This window comes from Podarcis cretensis (genome assembly GCF_951804945.1).
Source record: "Podarcis cretensis genome assembly, chromosome: 13".
Lineage (NCBI taxonomy): Eukaryota > Metazoa > Chordata > Lepidosauria > Squamata > Lacertidae > Podarcis > Podarcis cretensis.
Genome location: NC_137182.1, coordinates 12,269,111 through 12,289,474, shown reverse-complemented (window position 1 = coordinate 12,289,474; position 20,364 = coordinate 12,269,111). Strand labels below are relative to the sequence as shown.

General features: G+C 48.8%; 1 protein-coding gene across 2 annotated transcripts in view; it reads right to left on the bottom strand.

Moving 5' to 3' along the window:
* PLEKHH3 (pleckstrin homology, MyTH4 and FERM domain containing H3) overlaps positions 1 to 18,515 on the bottom strand; it is a 36,778-nt gene extending 18,263 nt beyond the window's left edge. Inside the window, exons 1-2 of one of the 2 annotated variants that reach the window (XM_079949635.1) lie at positions 18,228 to 18,515; positions 2,655 to 2,713 (exon numbers count right to left, since the gene is read on the bottom strand). In XM_079949635.1, coding sequence (XP_079805761.1) covers positions 2,655 to 2,713; positions 18,228 to 18,374 — 206 coding nt within the window. In that variant the 5' untranslated portion in view covers positions 18,375 to 18,515. Of the gene's footprint in view, positions 1 to 2,654; positions 2,714 to 10,988; positions 11,208 to 18,227 lie in introns of those variants that run through there. The other variant, XM_079949636.1, reaches the window with a different exon arrangement.
* Positions 18,516 to 20,364: the final 1,849 nt, after the last annotated feature.

Below are 20,364 nucleotides of genomic sequence, written 5' to 3'. Positions count from 1 at the left end.
AGACGCTCCTTCAGGTATACAGGACCGAGGCCGTTTAGGGCTTTAAAGGTCAGCACCAACACTTTGAATTGTGCTCGGAAACATACTGGCACCCTGATAACCTGCCAGGTGAGCTCAGGTAGAAAGCAAAGCTCCCCTAGCAAGACAAGAGGAGCTGCCAGCCAAGCCCACTGCCACCTAGATGTTTTTAACCCCCCTACCAAAAGGCATCACTCGCCCCTTTTCCTTTCTACTTCCCCCAGGCGCTCAGCCACAGCAATGTTCAGACGCTCGCTCTGCAGAGGACGAACCCCAGAGCTCTCAGCTTCGCACACGGGCCTCTGTTCCCCTCGGCCTTTTCCCAGGCCCTGTCTTGCAACAGAGGAAGATGTTGGAGTCCCTTTCCTCCAGGCGCCCTCGCTAGGCCTGACCCCAGCTGGGAACCATTAGCTTGCAAGCGGGGCCGGGAGGAGTGTGGGTCACCAGACAGAATTCTTCCCACAATCGCTTCTCCCCTCTCTCTCTCTCTCTCTCTCTCCCAGTTGCTCTCTAGTTGAGAAAGAATTGGGAAACCTTCCAAAAAGGAACAAAACAAGGCACTCTTGGGACGCATTAGTCTGAGGTCCAGGAGAAATGCCCCCCAAATGCGGGCTGAACTCTTAGGTTTTCTGTGTCAGGAAATTGGGTCTGTGTAGCTCAAAATCATCTATGGTGATGCCTGACAACTAATCCTAATTATTGGGTTCTTTTGCCCCATTCTTTTGTGCCTGCCAAGCAACTGTGTCATGCTTAGGATAATATTTTATTCTCTTGTTAATTATGCTGTTTTAAATGTGCATTTTATATTTGACTTCACTCAGCAACGTTTTCTTTTGTAATGTTTAAGATTTTTGTTTTGTTTTCGTTAACTTTGTGTTAAATATGTATTCTGTAGTTGACCTCCTTTGTAATGTTTTATTTTGAAATCTCTGAGATGGTATTTTGGTTTCCTGTTAATTGTGTTGCTTCGACTGTGTACTTTCTTCAGAAATGTTTGATTCTGGATTGTGCTATTGATGTTTAATATGAAGTAAACCGCTTTGAGATTTTTCTTTAAAATATAAAGCAGTATAAAAATGAAATAAATGAATAATCATCATCATCATCATCATCATCTACAATGACTTGCAGTGGTTCTCCAGAGTTTCAGATGGGATTTCTCTCCCTAGTCCAACTGAACCTGGGATATTTTATTTGCAAAGAAGGTGCTTCTGCCACTGAACTATGGCTCCTCTCTGCTCTAAAACAGAGAATCACAGAATTGCAGTGTTGGAAGGCACAATGAGGATCAGGTAGTCCAATCCCCCCCCCGCCGAGCTAGGCAGTTCTCATGTAAAATGCTAGCAGACTGCATCTGAACATGTACAAAGTGTTCTCCCCACACAGCCGCCCCCAGATATCTGAAATCAGAGGGAATACTTTCAGGGGAGAGGGCTGGTTTCCTAGGTAAGCTTAGGCCCTGCCACTTATTCTTTTTTAAAAATTAAATACCTGTTTGGGCAACTAGAAAGATCTTTCCCCCACTCCTATGCCTGCAATCTAAGTCACTAGGAACCCCCAGTCATATGCTAATTTGAGACGGAAGTCCCAGGACTGGTATTTTTTTAACATGCAACAAGAAAATCACATGCAGTGCAGTTATCCTCCCTTAGCACGTAGCTACTATTGCCAACCACTGCGCATCCCAAATCAGAAGGTAGGACTTCGAAGCAAGGCGGCTTGTCACGGAGGCAGGATTCAGCCGTAGGGATTTTTTAAAAAACTGTATTTACTAATACCTATCCAGTATTTTGCTTTTGGCCAAAGGTGGAGCCTGATGATAGCATCGAAGAAGAAGGGAATAAGTTGGCAACAAACAGAAGGGGCAGGCAGTCATTGGCCTTTGATGGGCAGGAGTTCTTATTTAGATTGCAGGGACGGGAGTGCGGAAAAGATCTAGTTGACCAAATAGATCTTTATTATTATTATTACAGTGGTGCCCCGCAAGACGAATGCCTCGCAAGACGAAAACTCGCTAGACGAAAGAGTTTTCCGTTTTGGAGGTGCTTCGCAAAACGAATTTCCTATGGGCTTGCTTCGCAAGACGAAAATGTCTTGCGAGTTCCTGTGGTTTTTTCCCCTTCCCCCCCCTTTTTCTAAGCCGATAAGCCGCTAAAAGCCGCTAAACCGCTAATAGTGCTAATCCGCTAAGCCGTCAATGGGCTTGCTTCGCAAGACGAAAAAACCACTAGACGAAGAGAATCGCGGAACGGATTCTTTTCGTCTTGCGAGGCACCACTGTATTTTAAAAAAGATTAAGTGTCAGGGCCTAAGCCAATCACATTAGTTGCAGGATCCTACAGGTTTCTGCTGACAGGAGCCAGAATTCTGACATGAACAGCTACCCCGCCCCCAATAACACATTTGCCTATTTGAGTGCCACGCCCCAAACTGAATCAGAATTGTAGAGTTGGTAGGGTCATAAAAATCTGCCCTTATTCCCTTATGGGGAATAAGGGCAGATTTTTGTTTATTACAGGCCCAACCCCATGCAAGGCAGGAATCTTTTGACCAACGTGGAGATACAACCCGCAACCCTGAGATTCAGAGCCTTGTGCTCTACTGACCGAGCTGCCCCGCGACCCTTCGCTGCTCACCTTTCGGAACCGCTGCTGGTCCGACTGGGCTGAGTGACGTTCACCTGCAAGGGAGCTCCCTGAAAAGCAAGGGGGGGGAGGGAGACACTGATCAGGACACAAGAAAACAAAGCTATGCTTTGCAGGTGATTTGGATAAGGAGATATATTAAAGGTAAAGGGACCCCTGACCATTAGGTCCAGTCGTGGCCGACTCTGGGGTTGCAGCGCTCATCTCGCTTTATTGGCCGAGGGAGCCGGCATACAGCTTCTGGGTCATGTGGCCAGCAGGACTAAGCCACTTCCAACGAACCAGAGCAGCGCACGGAAACACTGTTTACCTTCCCGCTGGAGTGGTACCTATTTATCTACTTGCAGTTTGATGTGCTTTCGAACAAGGCAGAGAGAGACTTTGGATTCCTAAGATTTTAGGCCCTTCCAGCCTTAACAATTTAAGCATTATTAGGATACATGGTTATACAGAAAATGTAAAGGTAAAACTCTTCTAGGTGGCCTTGCCACACTAGGTTGGCAGGAGCAGGGACCGAGCAACGGGAGCTACCCTGTCGTGGAGATTCGAACCGCCAACCTTCTGATTGGCAAGTCCTAGGCTCTGTGGTTTAACCCACAGCGCCATCTGCGTTAGAAGACATGTTAGAAGGCTTTTAAGATGGGGGGGGGGCGGTTCAAGGGCCGGAACAACACTCTCTGCCGCACATTATTATATTGTGTGTGTGTGTGTGTGTGTTCTCTCACACAAAAGTAAGAGGCCGATCCGAAGAGAGATTGGGGGAAAATGCACAGTAACGTTGCTCTTCCCATTTCCCCAACCACACATGGGAGCGAATTATTAATCTGCAATTTTCCCAGGCTGCTTCGTCTGGGCTGCTGCCCCTCCCAGGCCACAGTCTGTCTGGCTAGCCACCCCCCACCCTCCCCACTGCACACACCGCAAGCTGCAGCAGCTGAACGGGTTCCTGTATCCTCAGCCGACCTTGGCACTGGGCTCCGGGGCTGTGCAGAATTGCACAAGCACATTGCTGAGTAAGATACAGGCAAACAAAGTCCTATTGTAGCCAAGCCTTCCTTCCTCTGCAAAGGGGGATGGGCAGGCCGGGAGAGCAGAAAAGTCCCCAACAGAGGGCAAGAGGGAAACCTGGCTTCGTGCACCTTATTCAAAGGGGCTCGGTGGTGTTGGCAGGCGCCAAAATCTGCAATAAGGTTTTTGGCACAGTTAAAGGGGACCGGGGACGGGGGCACTGCAGGACACACAGCCAGGTCCGGTTTCAACATAGGCCAATGCGCTCCTCCTGGCCCCCTCTCCCTGCCAGAGCAAAGGCCAGGTGGAAAAAACGGGAGAGACGAAATATAAAGCCAGGGAGCTGCTGCACCAGGTAGCCTGTTATAGAAGGGGCACCAACTGTCCTCTGGCATTAGAACACCTGTTATAAATCAGATCAAGTTTGCAAGGGCTGCCACAATCCTTGCAGAGGCAGGCAGGCTGGCAGCAGGCGCCAAGAGAGTGTGGAAGGATTATTCCGCAGAAGAAGCAGAGCTGGAACTGGCGGGGAGACCATCGTACACCTTCAAATGCTTATCAAAAAAAGAAAAGTAGAACCCTCTTTCTCCTAGCTCAGTTAATTATCCCCACCCATATCATAAATGCTGCCGGATTTTAGGATCAAAACCATTGATTTGAAGTGGCGAGCTGAGGAATGTATAAATTCAGGTATGCGCCAAAAGCCTAGGGTTTGCCATATTTCAGAAAGTAAAAACCAGGACACCCCGAACGTTGTGGAGCCCAAATAATGCCTACAAAAGGCTGCTATTGGTGCTAGATGTAATAATAATAATAATAATAATAATAATAATAATAATAATAATAATAATTTATTTATACCCCGCCCATCTGGCTGGGTTTCCCCAGCCACTCTGGACGGCTTCCAACAAAACACTAAAATACAATAACCTATTAAACATTAAAAGCTTCCCTAAACAGGTCTGCCTTCAGATGTCTTCTAAAAGTCTGGTAGTTATTTTTCTCCTTGACATCTGGTGGGAGGGCGTTCTACAGGGCGGGTGCCACTACCAAGAAGGCCTTCTTGCCTGGTTCCCTGTAACTTGGCTTCTCATAGTGAGGGAACCACCAGAAGGCCCTCGGCGCTGGACCTTAGTGTCCGAGCAGAACGATGGAGGTGGAGATCCTCCTTCAGGTATACTGGGCTGAGGCCGTTTAGGGCTTTAAAGGTCAGCACCAACACTTTGAATTGTGCTCGGAAACGTACTGGGAGCCAGTGGAGGTCTTTCAAGACCGGTGTTATGTGGTCTCAGCAGCCACTCCCAGTCACCAGTCTAGCTGCCGCATTCTGGATTAGTTGTAGTTTCCGGGTCACTTTCAAAGGTAGCCCCACATAGAGCGCATTGCAGTAGTCCAAGTGAGAGATAACTAGAGCATGCACCACTCTAGGGAAACAGTATGCAGGCAGCTAGGGTCTCAGCCTGCATACCAGACGGAGCTGGTAGACAGCCGCCTGGACACAGAATTGACCTGCGCCTCCATGGACAGCTGTGAGTCCATAATGACTCCTAGGCTGTGCACCTGGTCCTTCAGGGGCACAGTTGCCCCATTCAACTGTGGACCAGGGATTCCTTCATACCCACCCGCCTCCTGTCCCCCAAAAACAGTACTTCTGTCTTGTCAGGATTCAACCTCAGTCTGTTAGCCGCCATCCATCCTTGCTTTACATCCATGCTTTGCAATGACTACATCCATACAGCACAGCATCATGCGCTGCCATTGCTGGTGATTTCATCTGAATTAGAGGAAGTGGCAGAAGTAAATAATGGTGGGTCATATAGGAGAACTGGGAGATCAAAATGTTGACCAAGGCTATGGAGAAGGATACAAGGCAAGGAGAAGGACAAATGCCTTTATCATCACAAGGTGGAACTAGCAATGGAAAAGAAGAAGCGAATCCTGATTTATGACTCACTCAGCATGCATAAAATCAGCCTTTCCAACACGTAGGCTGTGTTTAAAATGAATTCATCGTTCAGAAAATTATCAGCAAAGCAGAAGAAGTGGGATGTTTGATAATGCTTGAAAATGCAAAATTTTGCTGGGTTCCCTTTTGGTTTGGCAACATGCACCATCGTGCTCTCTTCAGCTTAAAATCAGATGTCCTAATTCAGATTACAGCGTTTACAAGCATATTAAAATTCATGCACCAAGCTAGCCCTAGCTTCAACCTTGTCCCAACCTGCAGAGGAGCATGGCTGAAAAGACGGTAAGAAACAGCGAGTATGTGGAGGCCAAGACGTAAGCAAAAGCTGTCTTGATTTCGTGAGTGCCATTGTAATATGTCAGGCTGTAGTATATCTTTAAAAAATCACAGTATGCCTGCACTCTGGCACTGTTGCTCAGCACATATTTAACAGCACTATATTTCTCTGCCCAGAGGGCAAGCACTGGGCACACAGAGAGGAAGAAGGGGGCTTGCAACAGAGGACCAGTAGAAGCAAGCGCTGTCTGGCAGCCATCCCATTACATCCCCCAACACTATAAGACCGCTGTGATTCCCTTAGCTCTCAACTATCCTCATGTTAAAGGGATGCGGGTGGCACTGTGGGTTAAACCACAGAGCCTAGGACTTGCTGATCAGAAGGTCGGCGGTTCAAATCCCCGCAACGGGGTGAGCTCCCGTTACCCGGTCCCTGCTCCTGCCAACCTAGCAGTTTGAAAGCACGTCAAAGTGCAAGTAGATAAATAGGTACCGCTCCGGCGGGAAGGTAAACGGCGTTTCCGTGTGCTGCTCTGGTTCGCCAGAAGCGGCTTAGTCATGCTGGCCACATGACCCGGAAGCTGTATGCCAGCTCCCTCGGCCAATAAAGCGAGATGAGCACCGCAACCCCAGAGTTGGTCACGACTGGACCTAATGGTCCCTCATGTTACGGGGGGCGGGGGTGGGGAACGCCAGCTTCCAGAAGCCACGATTTCCCCAAAGCACCAAACGGCAAGGTTTGCAGCACCGATGGGGCCATCTTCGTCCCAAGCGAGGTGGTCATGCAAGCGACAACTCTTGGAATGCCTTCTTCTGCACAATTATTCAAAGTGCAAGAGGCCCTGCCCTTCCAGTGGGTGCCCATGCAAAGGCTGGTGAATAAATGCTGCAGTCCTGTTCCAGAGACTTAACTCCTTTGCGGAGTAGAGGGAAACCCAGAGCCTACAGTTTCGTCATGGCTGATCACCAGTAACGGCACACACACAGAGTGCTTCCAGAACAATGCTTATTATATTATGTTACATTATATTGTTATTATATTATATTACCTTATATTAATTGTATTGTATTGTATTGTATTGTATTGTATTGTATTGTATTGTATTGTATTGTATTGTATTGTATTGTATTGTATTGTATTAAAGATAAAGGTACCCCTGCCCGTATGGGCCAGTCTTGACAGACTCTGGGGTTGTGCGCCCATCTCACTCAAGAGGCCGGGGGGCTAGCGCTGTCCGGAGACACTTCCGGGTCACATGGCCAGCGTGACATCGTTGCTCTGACGAGCCAGAGCCGCACACGGAAACGCCGTTTACCTTCCCGCTAGTAAGCGGTCCCTATTTATCTACTTGCACCCGGGGGTGCTTTCAAACTGCTAGGTTGGCAGGCGCTGGGACCGAGCAGCGGGAGCGCACCCCGCCGCAGTGATTCGAATCGCTGACCTTTCGATCGGCAAGCCCTAGGCGCTGAGGCTTTTACCCACAGCGCCACCCGCGTCCCTATTATATTATATTATATTATATTATATTATATTATATTATAGTGGTATCTCGGGTTACAGATGCTTCAGGTTACAGACGCTTCAGGTTACATACTCCGCTAATCCAGAAATAGTACCTCAGGTTAAGAACTTTACTTCAGGATGAGAACAGAAATTGTGTGCCGGTCGCGCAGTGGCAGCAGGAGGCCCCATTAGCTAAAGTGATGCTTCAGGTTAAGAACACTTTCAGGTTAAGAACGGATCTCTGGAACGAATTAAGTTCTTAACCCGATATACCACTGTATATTAATTAGCTTTCTTGTCCCAACTTTCCTCCAAAGAGCTCAAACCAGTGTTAGAAACTCAGATATATAAGCTAGGAGCCAAATGGTTCCTTAAACCAAGGTTACAGTCACCAAAACGGAATATCTGGTTGCCATTGTGGGGCAAGAAGGCTCTAAAGTCTTATTTTCCATGCTCCAATTTTAGTATATGTGCTGCCGAAGCAAGCACTAAAATCTTATTTTCCAAATGATGGACTGACTGTGATTCTGTTAAACATCTGGCTAGTTCAGATGACAACCTTGGGGTAGCTTAAGAACTTTGAGAACTTATCCAGGGACAATCCACACATATAATGACCTATTTGCACCTCTTTTTCTTAATGGTGACTGCTCCTACTCAGGCTGCACAGAAGAGGAAGAAACAACAATTTGGTTCCAGAAATTCATTCTGATTGTGCAGATAAAATATAACGGAGAAAATTCTACAGGATGTGGTACTAGTGTGTGAAAACGGTCCAGATCCAATGATCCCCAGATGATGGACATGTCAGGCACCATTCTGGCGCCCAGGCATCTTGACTTGGCCCCAAGTGGTCGATAGCCAGGTACAAAATGTGCCCGGCTAATTTCGAACTTCCATACATCATGTATGGAAGTATGGAAGTGAGAGCTGGACCATCAAGAAGGCTGATCGCCGAAGAATTGATGCTTTTGAATTATGGTGCTGGAGGAGACTCTTGAGAGTCCCATGGACTGCAAGAAGATCAAACCTATCCATTCTTAAGGAAATCAGCCCTGAGTGCTCACTGGAAGGACAGATCCTGAAGCTGAGGCTCCAAGACTTTGGCCACCTCATGAGAAGAGAAGACTCCCTGGAAAAGACCCTGATGTTGGGAAAGATGGAGGGCACAAGGAGAAGGGGACGACAGAGGACGAGATGGTTGGACAGTGTTCTCGAAGCTACCAACATAGTTTGACCAAACTGTGGGAGGCAGTGGAAGACAGGAGTGACTGGTGTGCTCTAGTCCATGGGGTCACGAAGAGTCGGACACGACTAAATGACTAAACAACAACAACACAATTTCGAACATTGAAGATGATGTCCGTGGCTCTTCCCCTTTCCGTATTATCCTCACAACAACCCTGTGAGCTGGGTTGGGGTCAGTGGTGGTGAGCTTCATGGCTGAGTGAAGCCATGGACCCTGGTCTCCCAGGTCTTAGTCCAACACTCATCCGTTGCATGATGAGCCCACCAGGAGTTGAAACTGCTCTCCTAGAACCCTTCTCAGATGACTTCCTAGCAGGATTAAGCTACCAGAGCTGGAAACTGCAGGTCCAGAGTCTTTGTGGGAGAAGGCCCTAATTTGCTTCCGGCAAGAAGAACCCTAGGCAGAACTCCTCAAGGTCTCCTCAAGGAGAGAGACTTCCAGCTGTCCATCAAGCAACACCTTTCCGCCTGCCTTGCCCCACCCTCCAATCTCTGCTTCCCTCTTTCTCTCTTTTTTAATAATAATTTTTATTAAGTTTTCCATTTTAACAATCCAATCAGATCACATTGCATATTCCAAATTATACAAATACATCTCATATAATCCAAATATTCTGCCAAATTATAATTTTTTGTTGGGGCTTCCCATGCTTCAAGTTCAGTGGGGTTCCAATCATCTTATGTTTCTACTGCCTTGAGTTTCCAATAGTTCCTTCTTCAAATCTTCCTGTGGTTATCCTTCCTTCCTTCATGGCCTCTCAGTTGTTTCCACAGGCTTCTCAATTTGTATTGTATTATTTTATGCAGTGTGACTTGCCGTTGTTTTTATTGATTATAGTTTAGAAATTATTTATTGTAATTGTTAAGAGTGGATTTCTGTTTCATTTTTATATGCTGATATTTAATATTCTATACTATTCTAGTGGATTGTTGAAGCTGACTTTATTTGATATAAGTTGCTTATTTTAAAGTTATGTTTGATTATCACATTTTTGGATTGGATTGGATTGTTATATGGTGTACATTCATTGCTTCTTCAGCTTGTAAACCGCCTTGGGTATAGTGAAATAGAAAGGTGGTATACAAATTAAATGTGAAATGAAAAATGAAAAATGAAAATTAAACATCCCTTCCCTGTTCTGACAGGTGTCCCTTCCTCCATCTCCAGGAGAAGGGAATGACGCCATACTATAATGACTAGGCTCAGGAAGGCTTTTAAAAGTTTAATGGTTGTTTGTAGCAATTATCTCAAATTTGCATGGTAAGGAAGGGCCCTATTTGAGTCTGCAAGCCCTTGTACTCACCGAAAAAGCACCTTTACTTGAAATATTTCAGATTAGCAGTCTGAACTGTGAGGAACTGGTAGGGGAAAGGAGCAAAAAGAAGCCAGGTACTCCTCTTTGCTTTCTTTGGTAGGGTTTTAGTTCAGGTGAACAGTGTACAGTGGGACCTCGGGTTAAGAACTTAAATTCATTCTGGAGGTCCGTTCTTAACCTGAGGTACCACTTTTAACTAATGGGGCCTCCCGCTGCTGCCGTGAGATTTCTGTTCTCATCCTGAAGCAAAGTTCTTAACCCGAGGTACTATTTCTGGTTTTGCAGAGTCTGTAACCTGAAGCGTCTGTAACCCGAGGTACCACTGTAATACTTTAAAAATACAGTTGAAGTTGCTTCAGGGTGAGCGCTTTCGGGTTGCCCTCCGCGGTGACCTGGAAGTAACGGAACGCGTTACTTTCAGGTTTCACCGCTCGCGCATGCGCAGACGGTCAAAATGATGTCACGCGCATGCGCAGAAGCGGCGAATCGTGACCCGCGCAGACGTGGGTTGTGTTCGCTTCTGGATGTGAACGGGGCTTTGGAACGGATCCCGGTCGTATCCAGAGGTACCACTGTAAAGTGTTCTGAAATAGTAAACTCTTCATAAGAGTTTACCCATTGACTACAACAGCTTTCCCACGTTCTTCGAAAGAGAGAACTCTACTCCCTTAAAAAGAAAACTGTTTCGGCTTATGGAACTCTTTGGGCGACAATCCACATAAATGACAAATCATTGATTTTCTCACTTGGACACAGTGGCGTAGCGTGGGTTGTCAGCACCCGGGGCAAGGCAAGTAATTTGCGCCCCCTAACCCGTGGATTTGCGCCCCCTAACCCGTGGATTTGCCCTAACCCCAGATGTTGCGCCCGGTGCGGCCGGCCCCCCCTGCACCCCCCACGCTACGCCACTGCTTGGACAAAGTGGGGTCTGCGGGTGAAAACACGGTTGTGTCTAATCACTTTTCACCACAACCTGATGGAGAAGGGAACTGAACACTTTTCCTTACCATTCTGAGGGCCCGAAATGAAGGAACTTGCATGACTGAAAAATAAATTCTGCATTCCTCTTTCAGAAAGCCTTGGCAGGGCAAAGGCACTGGACTTGGAGAAAAGCCACTAAAAGGGGAAATGTGGGGCTAGAAGTTCTTCAATTGCTGTTCCATAAACCGGGGGTGAGCCATGTTAGGAAACTCAAGATATATAAGGTCACTGCCAAATGGCAGCTTAAAACCTAGGTTACGGTCGCCACAACAGAATGTCTAGGCGCCATTCCGCCCCCCTAATGAGATTTCTTTTTCCTTTTCTTCAGTTCATTTCTAGACTGCTTTATATCTCGAAGAAGAAGAAATCTCAAAGCGCTTTACAACCCATTAAAACATCAAATAAAGAAATCCAGAATAAAACAAATTCACGCAGCAAGGAAAATATTTCAGATCCTTCTCCTTTTGTTTCCCCCCATATTTATTTGCCTACTTAATTTAGCTCATAGCACAGCAGAAGTACTCTAGGAAGACAGGGTGATGTAGTGGTTAGAGCAGGGTCAGCAAACGTTTTCAGCGGGGTGGGGGGGAGGTCCAATGTGCCTCAGACCTTGTGGGGGGCTGGACTGTATTTTGAAGGGAAAATAACGAACGAATTCCTTTGCCCCACAAATAACCCAGAGATGCATTTTAAATAAAAGGACACATTCTACTCATGTAAAAACACGCTGATTCCCGGACCATCCACAGGCTGGATTTAGAAGGCGACTGGGACGGATCTGGCCCCCGGGCCTTAGTTTGCCCACCCATGGGTTAGACTGTCAGAGTAGGACCTAGGAGATCACGGTTCAAATATGCATTCGGTCATGAAGCTGACTGGGTGACCTTGGGCCAGTCATAGCCTACCTCACAGGATCATTGCAATGATTAACTGCTTAGCTGCTTAAGAAAGCCGGAGGGGCCAGCCAGGTGGAAATGACAGGTGCCAACCTGGCATTCGAAGATCTCCAAGTGGTCGCAATTGAACCCATGCCAGTCACAAAACGTGCATGGCACCTGGCTAATTTCAAATGCTGGGTGGGGTGGGGTGGGGTGAGGAAGCTGTGGCCTTCCAGATATTGGCAAACTTCAACTCCCTTCTTCCCTGACCATCGGCGATGTTCCTGGGGAACATCCTAACCCCAGCCAACCTAAGATGGATAGGTAAAGGTAAAGGGACCCCTGACCTTTAGGTCCAGTCGTGGCCGACTCTGGGGTTGCAGCGCTCATCTCGCTTTATTGGCCGAGGGAGCCGGCGTACAGCTTCCGGGTCATGTGGCCAGCATGACTAAGCCGCTTCTGGCGAACCACAGCAGCGCACGGAAACGCCGTTTACCTTCCCGCCGGAGCGGTACCTATTTATCTACTTGCACTTTGACGTGCTTTCGAACTGCTAGGTTGCAGGAGCAGGGACTGAACAACGGGAGCTCACCCCGTCGCGGGGATTCGAACCGCTGACCTTCTGATCGGCAAGTCCTAGGCTCTGTGGTTTAACCCACAGCACCACCCGCATCCCAAGCTGGATAGCATCCTCCAAATCAGGCACCCCCAAACCCGGCCCTCCAGATGTTTTGGGACTACAACTCCCATCATCCCTAGCTAACAGGACCGGTGGTCAGGGATGATGGGAATTGTAGTCCCAAAACGTCTGGAGGGCCGAGTTTGGGGATGCCAAATCCTTAAATTTCCTGAGGGGTCAAGGTAAGGAGTGCCAGGCGTGCGTGACACTACGGCACACCCAGTTAACACCTATCAGATGACCAGGTTCAGGTTCTGGTCTCTCCAGCTAAGCTGCTTTTGTGGTGGTAAGTGAACTCACACCCACCCCAGCGCTGCTTTGGCGTAGCACCCCACTGGGGAAAACAGGTTCTGGCAGCATCGCACAAAGCCTATAGTTAAAAGACATGATGAAGTAGCTAGAGCATTTCCCCTGTCCCCAAAAAAAAAAAGTTAGAACACTTGGAAATTACTTTTTTTTGCGGGGGGAGAGAATAAATGAATCAGATAACCACAGAATTGTAGAGTCGGAAGGGACCCTGAGGATAAACAAATGGAACCAGGTTAGCTTTGCTGTGGTTTATTTTTAATCTTTATATTAAATGTATTTTGGGACACGGGTGGCGCTGTGGGTTAAACCACAGAGCCTAGGACTTGCCGATCAGAAGGTCGGCGGTTCGAATCTGCATGACGGGGTGAGCTCCCATTGTACGTTCCCTGCTCCTGCCAACCTAGCAGTTCGAAAGCACATAAAGTGCAAGTAGATAAATAGGTACCACTCCAGGGGGAAGGTAAGCGGCGTTTCCGTGCGCTGTTCTGGTTCACCACATGCCTGCCACATGACCAGGAAGCTGTACGGCGGCTCCCTCGGCCAATAAAGCGAGATGAGCTCCGCAACCCCAGAGTCGGCCACAACTGGACCGAATTGTCAGGGGTCCCTTTACCTTTACCTTTATTAAATGTATTTTAATGTATTTTTAATATCTGTTGGAAGCCACCCAGAGTGGACGGGGTACAAATAATATTTTTTAAAAAATTATTATTATTATTATTATTATTATTATTATTATTATTAAGTCCAAGTCCAACTGAGCTATCCAGGCTGACATACAAGGATGGTTAAGGCAAAATCAGGCATGGTATTGGGGAGGGGGAATATCCCCACCCCTTTCAGTGCTAAAACTCAGGGTCACCCTGTTAAATTGGGACAGACAAAAGAAAGTCACACAATGCATTGCTAGACCACAATTCCCATCATCCCTAAACATTGGCCACATTGGCTAGGGCTGATGGGAGATGGAGTCCAGGAACACCTGAAGGACCACAGGTTCCCCGCCTTGACACAATGTACAGTGGTACCTCAGGTTAAGTACTTAATTTGTTCCAGAGGTCTGTACTTAACCTGGAACTGTGCTTAACCTGAAGCACCACTTTAGCTAATGGGGCCTCCCGCTGCTGCTGCGCCGCCAGAGCACAATTTCTGTTCTCATCCTGAAGGAAAGTTCTTAACCTGAAGCACTATTTCTGGTTTAGTGGAGTCTGTAACCTGAAGCGTATGTAACCTGAAGCATATGTAACCTGAGGTACCACTGTATTGAACTTACGGCCACATGGGCTTACATGGCTCTAAAATGGGATTAGACCTATCCTCTATAAATGGGCCTATCGATAGGTATTAGCTATGGTAATTAATCCAACAGCCACAGGAGAGGGCTATTGGGTTCAAGCCCTGCTGTGGGCTTCCCAGAACCAACTAATTCAGCCGGGGGGCGGGGGAGCTGTTGATGGACTCCATCTCCCATCAGCTCCAGGCAACATGGCCACTGGTGATGGAAGATGGGAACTGTAGTCCAACAGCATATAGAGGGCCACAGTTTCTCCAGTCCTACTTTAGCTGGACATTAAGGTAAAGGGACCCCTGACCATTAGGTCCAGTAGTGACCGACTCTGGGGTTGCGGCACTCATCTCGCTTTATTGGCCGAGGGAGCTGGCGTACAGCTTCCGGGTCATGTGGCCAGCATGACTAAGCCGCTTCTGGCGAACCATAGCAGCGCACAGAAACACCGTTTACCTTCCCTATTTATCTACTTGCACTTTGACATGCTTTCGAACTGCTAGGTGGGCAGGAGCAGGGACCGAGCAACGGGCGCTCACCCCGTCGCGGGGATTCGAACCACTGACCTTCTGATCGGCAAGCCCTAGGCTCAGTGGTTTAACCCACAGCGCCACCTGCTTCCAATTTACTACTAACCAGGATTAAATAGGAGGTGCTCAAAGTACATTACAAAGAGAGACTCTGTCTGTGTGGACAACCCTGCGTCGAGGAGCTGTGCCATTACAGTGGTACCTCAGGTTACATACGCTTCAGGTTACATACGTTTCAGGTTACAGACTCCGCTAACCCCGAAATATTACCTCAGGTTCAGAACTTTGCTGCAGGGTGAGAACAGAAATCGTGCGATGGCGGCACTGCAGCAGCGGGAGGCCCCATTAGCTAACGTGGTGCTTCAGGTTAAGAACAGTTTCAGGTTAAGAATGGACCTCCAGAACGAATTATGTACATAACCAGAGGTACCACTGTATTTATTGCAGTGCCCATTATATATAGACCCAAGAGACGGATTTATAAAACCCGTTTACGAATGGAATACATCTGAATAGGGTAGAAAGGGTGAAATGGCTGCTGAGCGACACCGACGACTTTGTTACTTATAAAGTAGCACTCTATGGGCCGGCAGCTAAGAAGATCAGGAGGAAGGAACTAGACAAAATAGCAGCCAACTGCAAAGGGGATTCAGATATTTAAATTGGCACATCTTACCTGAGAATCTTCTGCTACTCTATTATATTTAATGCATCAAATAATTTTAGTAGACTGTGGTTTTATTGTATGTGTGGTGCCCGATGATTGTTATGGTTATGGTTATTGTTGTTGTTTGTTGTTCTCCTTCTGAATGATGCCATGGCCTATGGCTAGTGCAATAAAAAGTTTAATTGGAAATTGGAAATAGGAGGTGTTCCCCAGCCATGGCAGAGCAAAGGAAGGGGAGGGAATAATAATAATAATAATAATAATAATAATAATAATAATAATAATAATTTATCATTTATACCCCACCCATCTGGCTGAGTTTCCCCAACCACTCTGGGCGGCTCAAAGCAGCATGCGTATATTTAGCCCCCAATAACTTATCTCCAGGGACGCAGGTGGCGCTGTGGGTTAAAGCCTCAGCGCCTAGGACTTGCCGATCGAAAGGTCGGCGGTTCGAATCCCTGCGGCGGGGTGCGCTCCCGCTGCTCGGTCCCAGCGCCTGCCAACCTAGCAGTTCGAAAGCACCTCCAGGTGCAAGTAGATAAATAGGGACCGCTTACCAGCGGGAAGGTAAACGGCGTTTCCGTGTGCGGCTTTGGCTCGCCAGAGCAGCGATGTCAAGCTGGCCACGTGACCCGGAAGTGTCTCCGGACAGCGCTGGCCCCTGGCCTCTTAAGTGAGATGGGCGCACAACCCCAGAGTCTGTCAAGACTGGCCCGTACGGGCAGGGGGTACCTTTACCTTTAACTTATCTCCGGGATTTGTGACCTTCAGCCAAATCATCTACCGCCCCAAATTTTCTTTCCTCTTGGGAAGGGCAACAGGGCCTACAAATGCAGCCATGTGTTGGCAAACCAAGGCTACATCTTGCTGGGCAGTCCAGCTTGAAGATCTCTCCTCCCATCCCAGGGCTAGCGCTTCCTCTTCCGTGGACGTCTAATAACACCTCTGCAGAGATCTGGAGAACCCCAAACCTGTTCCTTCCAGGCTGCGGTGATGCATCGCCTCCAACATGTCACATCCCGTTCCTCTTGACAGGACCTGCCTTTCTGACTGCAGAAGTTTCAGAGCAGAAAGGTGTCCGTGTGTGTGTGAGAGAGAAAGAGACTCCCAATTTTCCCAGCAGATCCAGCTTCGGGTTAAGCTAAACCTTTTCAAGTCCCTTGGCCAGCCAGACTGCAATCCGCTTCTCTACAATGTTTTGCCTGTACAGTGGTACCTCAGGTTAAGAACTTAATTCGTTTCGGAGGTCCGTTCTTAACCTGAAACTGTTCTTAACCTGAGGTACAACTTTAGCTAATGGGGCCTCCTGCTGCTGCCATGCCGCTGGAGCACGATTTCTGTTCTCACCCTGAAGCAAAGTTCTTAACCTGAGGTACTATTTCTGGGTTAGCGGAGACTGTAACCCGAGGTACCACTGTACCACACTTTGTCCAAGGATCACAGGGCGGTTTACAATGTAAAAATACATAAATACATACCATCGTAACAAACAATAACCCTCGCACACTGTTTAAAAGGCCATAGAATGCTTAATTAGCCAAAGGCCTGGGAGAAGAGGAATGTTTTTGCCCGGTGCCTAATGATAGGTAACGAAGGCGCCAGGCAACCCTCCCTGGGTGAGAGCATTCCACAAGTGGGAAGCCACCACAGAAAAGTCCCTGCTCTCGTGTTGCTGCTCTCCAGGTCTCTTGCAGAGGAAGCCCACAAGTGCAAAGGTATGCCTAGTATCCAAAGTACTAGGTCAGAGAAAGGAAATCTTTTATGAGAGCGAACAGGCTCGTTCTGCCCTAGAGTAAGCATCATTATTCCTGTAAAAAAACAACTGGCACTAATCTACGGCTTCAGCTGATGTCAAGAAATTCATCCTTTGGAGCTGGTCTGGGTCCTATTCTGGAAGAGGCGGTTGGGTGGGCAATTGGGAAATAGACGGAGGAATTGGCAGTCCACCTTTTGCTCCCCAGGGAGAAAGCAGAGGGAAATGCAGGGTGGGGGAGATGAATGGCTTCTTTCTGAACTCCTGTGTCCCAGCCAGCCAAAAGGCAGCTCTGCTCTCTGTCACTCTTGAAGCTGGCCAGGTTTCAGCTCTCCATGACTTCCTTTTGCCCACGGTGAAAAGGAAATGGGCTGGGAGCAAGAGGTGCCCAAGCAGCCAAGACAACAGCTCATTCTGCATAATTCATGGCCGTAGAATTACATAAGGATTATGAATATGAGGAGACACCCGCTCCCCAACTCACGTTGCCAGCAAATCATTCCTGCCACTTAGTTCATGCTACCTATCCGGAGGAAGCTCATCCACCCCCCGAAATTAGGAGGATGAGGAGACGGGCAGTCCTGCCCTGGGGATGGCTCCCAAACTGCTTACAGGATGGAGACAAGCTGATGGGGCCGGGGGTGCTATCCTGCAGGTTAGATCGGCGGCCCCAAAGAGCATATATCCTAGGTGCAAAAGCGCCTGAAGAAGTTTATGCACGGATATCTACCGCGCCAGCCCTCCTTGTTCCACCTTCATGTGCTCCTTTGCAAATCAAGAACGCAGGTCCAGGGCTGCATGAGTCAAGGCTCAGTAAAGCCTCCGAACACGTTTCAAGCGAATTCCTTTACACTGAGTAAAGCGAGCAATTCTCTCCCCCCGCCCCCGACGTACAGGACAGAGCTTCCAAAGGCGAAGCCGCAGTTAACCTGCGCGAATTTACGTCCCAGGCGCGTTCAGAACACTTTGTCCTACTGGTTCCCCCCCCCCCCCGGTATCGGGGGCGCGGGGACGAGTTAAGGCACGCGGGCTCCTCTAGGGTCGCAAAAGCGCAAGGTATTAAAAAAATAAAAGCGAGATCTGCCGGCCAGCTCTGCAGAAGCTGCAGCCCCCGGGCGGGAATAGGACGCAGCAAGTAACTCCGGGAGCTGCCCAACTCACCTCGTCGCCTTTGCTGCGCAATTCGAAGGACTCCTCGGCTTCGTCGTCGTCCGCCCCCCCTTTGCCTGCCTCGCCATAGTCGCGTCGGAGCAAGGTGAAACCTTGCCTGCAGCACAGCAACCACCACAAGCCGCCGGGGAACGGCATCCGGCGCCTGAGCTCGCCGCGGGAGCCTCGATCCGCGCGCGCAAGGCGAGCCAAGGAAAGGACGGTGCGCCCAGGGCGCGTTTGGAGACGCCAAAGAGGGACCCTCCCGGCGCGCAGCTCCCCGGCCGTCTGGCGCGCTCGCTCAGCCCGCGCTCGCCCCGCCCCGGCTCTCCCCGCCCCCGCGCCCGAGCTGGGGAAGAGGAGGAGGAGCAGCGCGTCCCGGCCCAGCCCCGCCGGTTGCCCCGGGAGGAGCCGCCCTTTCCGGGGGGCCGGCAGCCGGATGCGTCACGAGGACCGGCTGGGAGAGGGAGACAGGCCCGGGGCGCGCTCGGCTTCTCGCCGCCCCGGAGCCGGAGGCAAAGCAGGCGGGCGGGCTCCGGTCTGGTGCCAAAACTCAAGGATCGGGGCCGGGTGGAGCGATCGGGGCGGCTCAGAAAGCGCCGCCGGAACGGGGCTGCGCCTTCTCGGCCGGAGAAGGGAAAGCGCAGGGGCGAGTTGGGGAGGGGTCTCGATCCGAGGTATCTGAAGCCTCTGGTAAGGCGGCAGGGAGGCTTCTGCTCGAGAAGCAAGAGGCGCAGTTCTCCTGAGCATATGCAGAGGTTTTCGTTCCTCGGCTGCAGTGTCGTTAACCGGCTCCCCGTCCGCCCTCTTAAGTACACACCTGGAGTTGTAATGGAGGGAAATGTGTGATTTCCTGGCGAACTCGGAAGGAAGGCTTCGCACGCCGAATACCCTCCAACATTCCCTGATGGAGAGAGGGACGTCAACTGGGCAGCTTCCAACATATATAGAAACATAATGAAACGTTAAACAGAAAACTTCCTTATGTAGTGCTGCCGTGAGATATCACCTAAAGGTTGTATAGTTACTTATCGCCTTGGCTCAGGGGTCACCTAACTCCATACCCCCCAACATTTCTCCTATGAAAATAGGGACATCCTAAGGAAAAGCAGGACATTCCAGGATCAAATCAGAAACCGGACGGCATCTATTAATCTGCAACTGTCCCTGGAAAATAGGGACACTTGGAGGGTCTGGACCAGCCCTGAAAGATGTGGAACATAATAAAAGAGGAGAGTTGTTTTGAAAATGGGCAGACTCGCTTTTTCTCTATTCCCAGGGCAGAGAATGTGTTATATGTAGGCCAGCCAAAGGCCTGGCAATTTTCATTTTTAAAAATCCTTCTGCATTACAGAAATTAAGAACGTCAGGTTATTCGCGGTAGCTCCAGAGAAGCTGCGAAAGAAACATTCGACTGGCGAAGACAAGTCTATCAACAGCTATCAATCACCCAACTATTAATTAGCCTCCATGTTGGGAGGTGCTATGTGATTAAATACTAGGCTAGCCAGCAGTAGGGAAGGGTGACTGTTGACTTCATGTCCTGCTCTTGAGTTTCCCTGGAGGCGTTTAGTTAGCCACTGTGGGAAACAGGATGTGGATTAGATGGTTTCCTTGGCCTGATCCCACAGGGCTCTTAGTAAGCTTTGCATTTCAAAGGCGGTGGCAGCAGGTCTGCAACTGCCTCTTCCTTCACCCATCAGCTTTTCCCATCAACTAATGAGAAAACAAGTTGCATTTGAGGTTTTTTTTTTAGTGAATTTCGTGGTTTTTGTTGCACTTACCTTACTTCTGAGGAGGCCAAGGATATTCGTGTATGACAGTTCCTTCAGTCGACAAATCATCTCACCAGCAGTCTGCACTTTGCAGCCTCCCCAGGTGCCCAGGTTTCAGCTAGAGCTCAGGGGAAACCTTTATGAGGCAATCTTTCTTGTGAGACGGGTAAGGAAGTGTGGGGAACCAAGGAGGCTGTACATGTGCTTGAGAAATGTTTACCAGAAAGAAAAACATACACCACCCTTCTCCACCTCTCAACAGCAAGGAAAGCTCAAAACCTCGCAGCCGCTGAATTTCTAAAGAACCCTGAGAATGATGCAAAAAATAAAGTAGCAATTTTTAGTTTTTTTTGTAGAGGATGAAAACTCAAGTA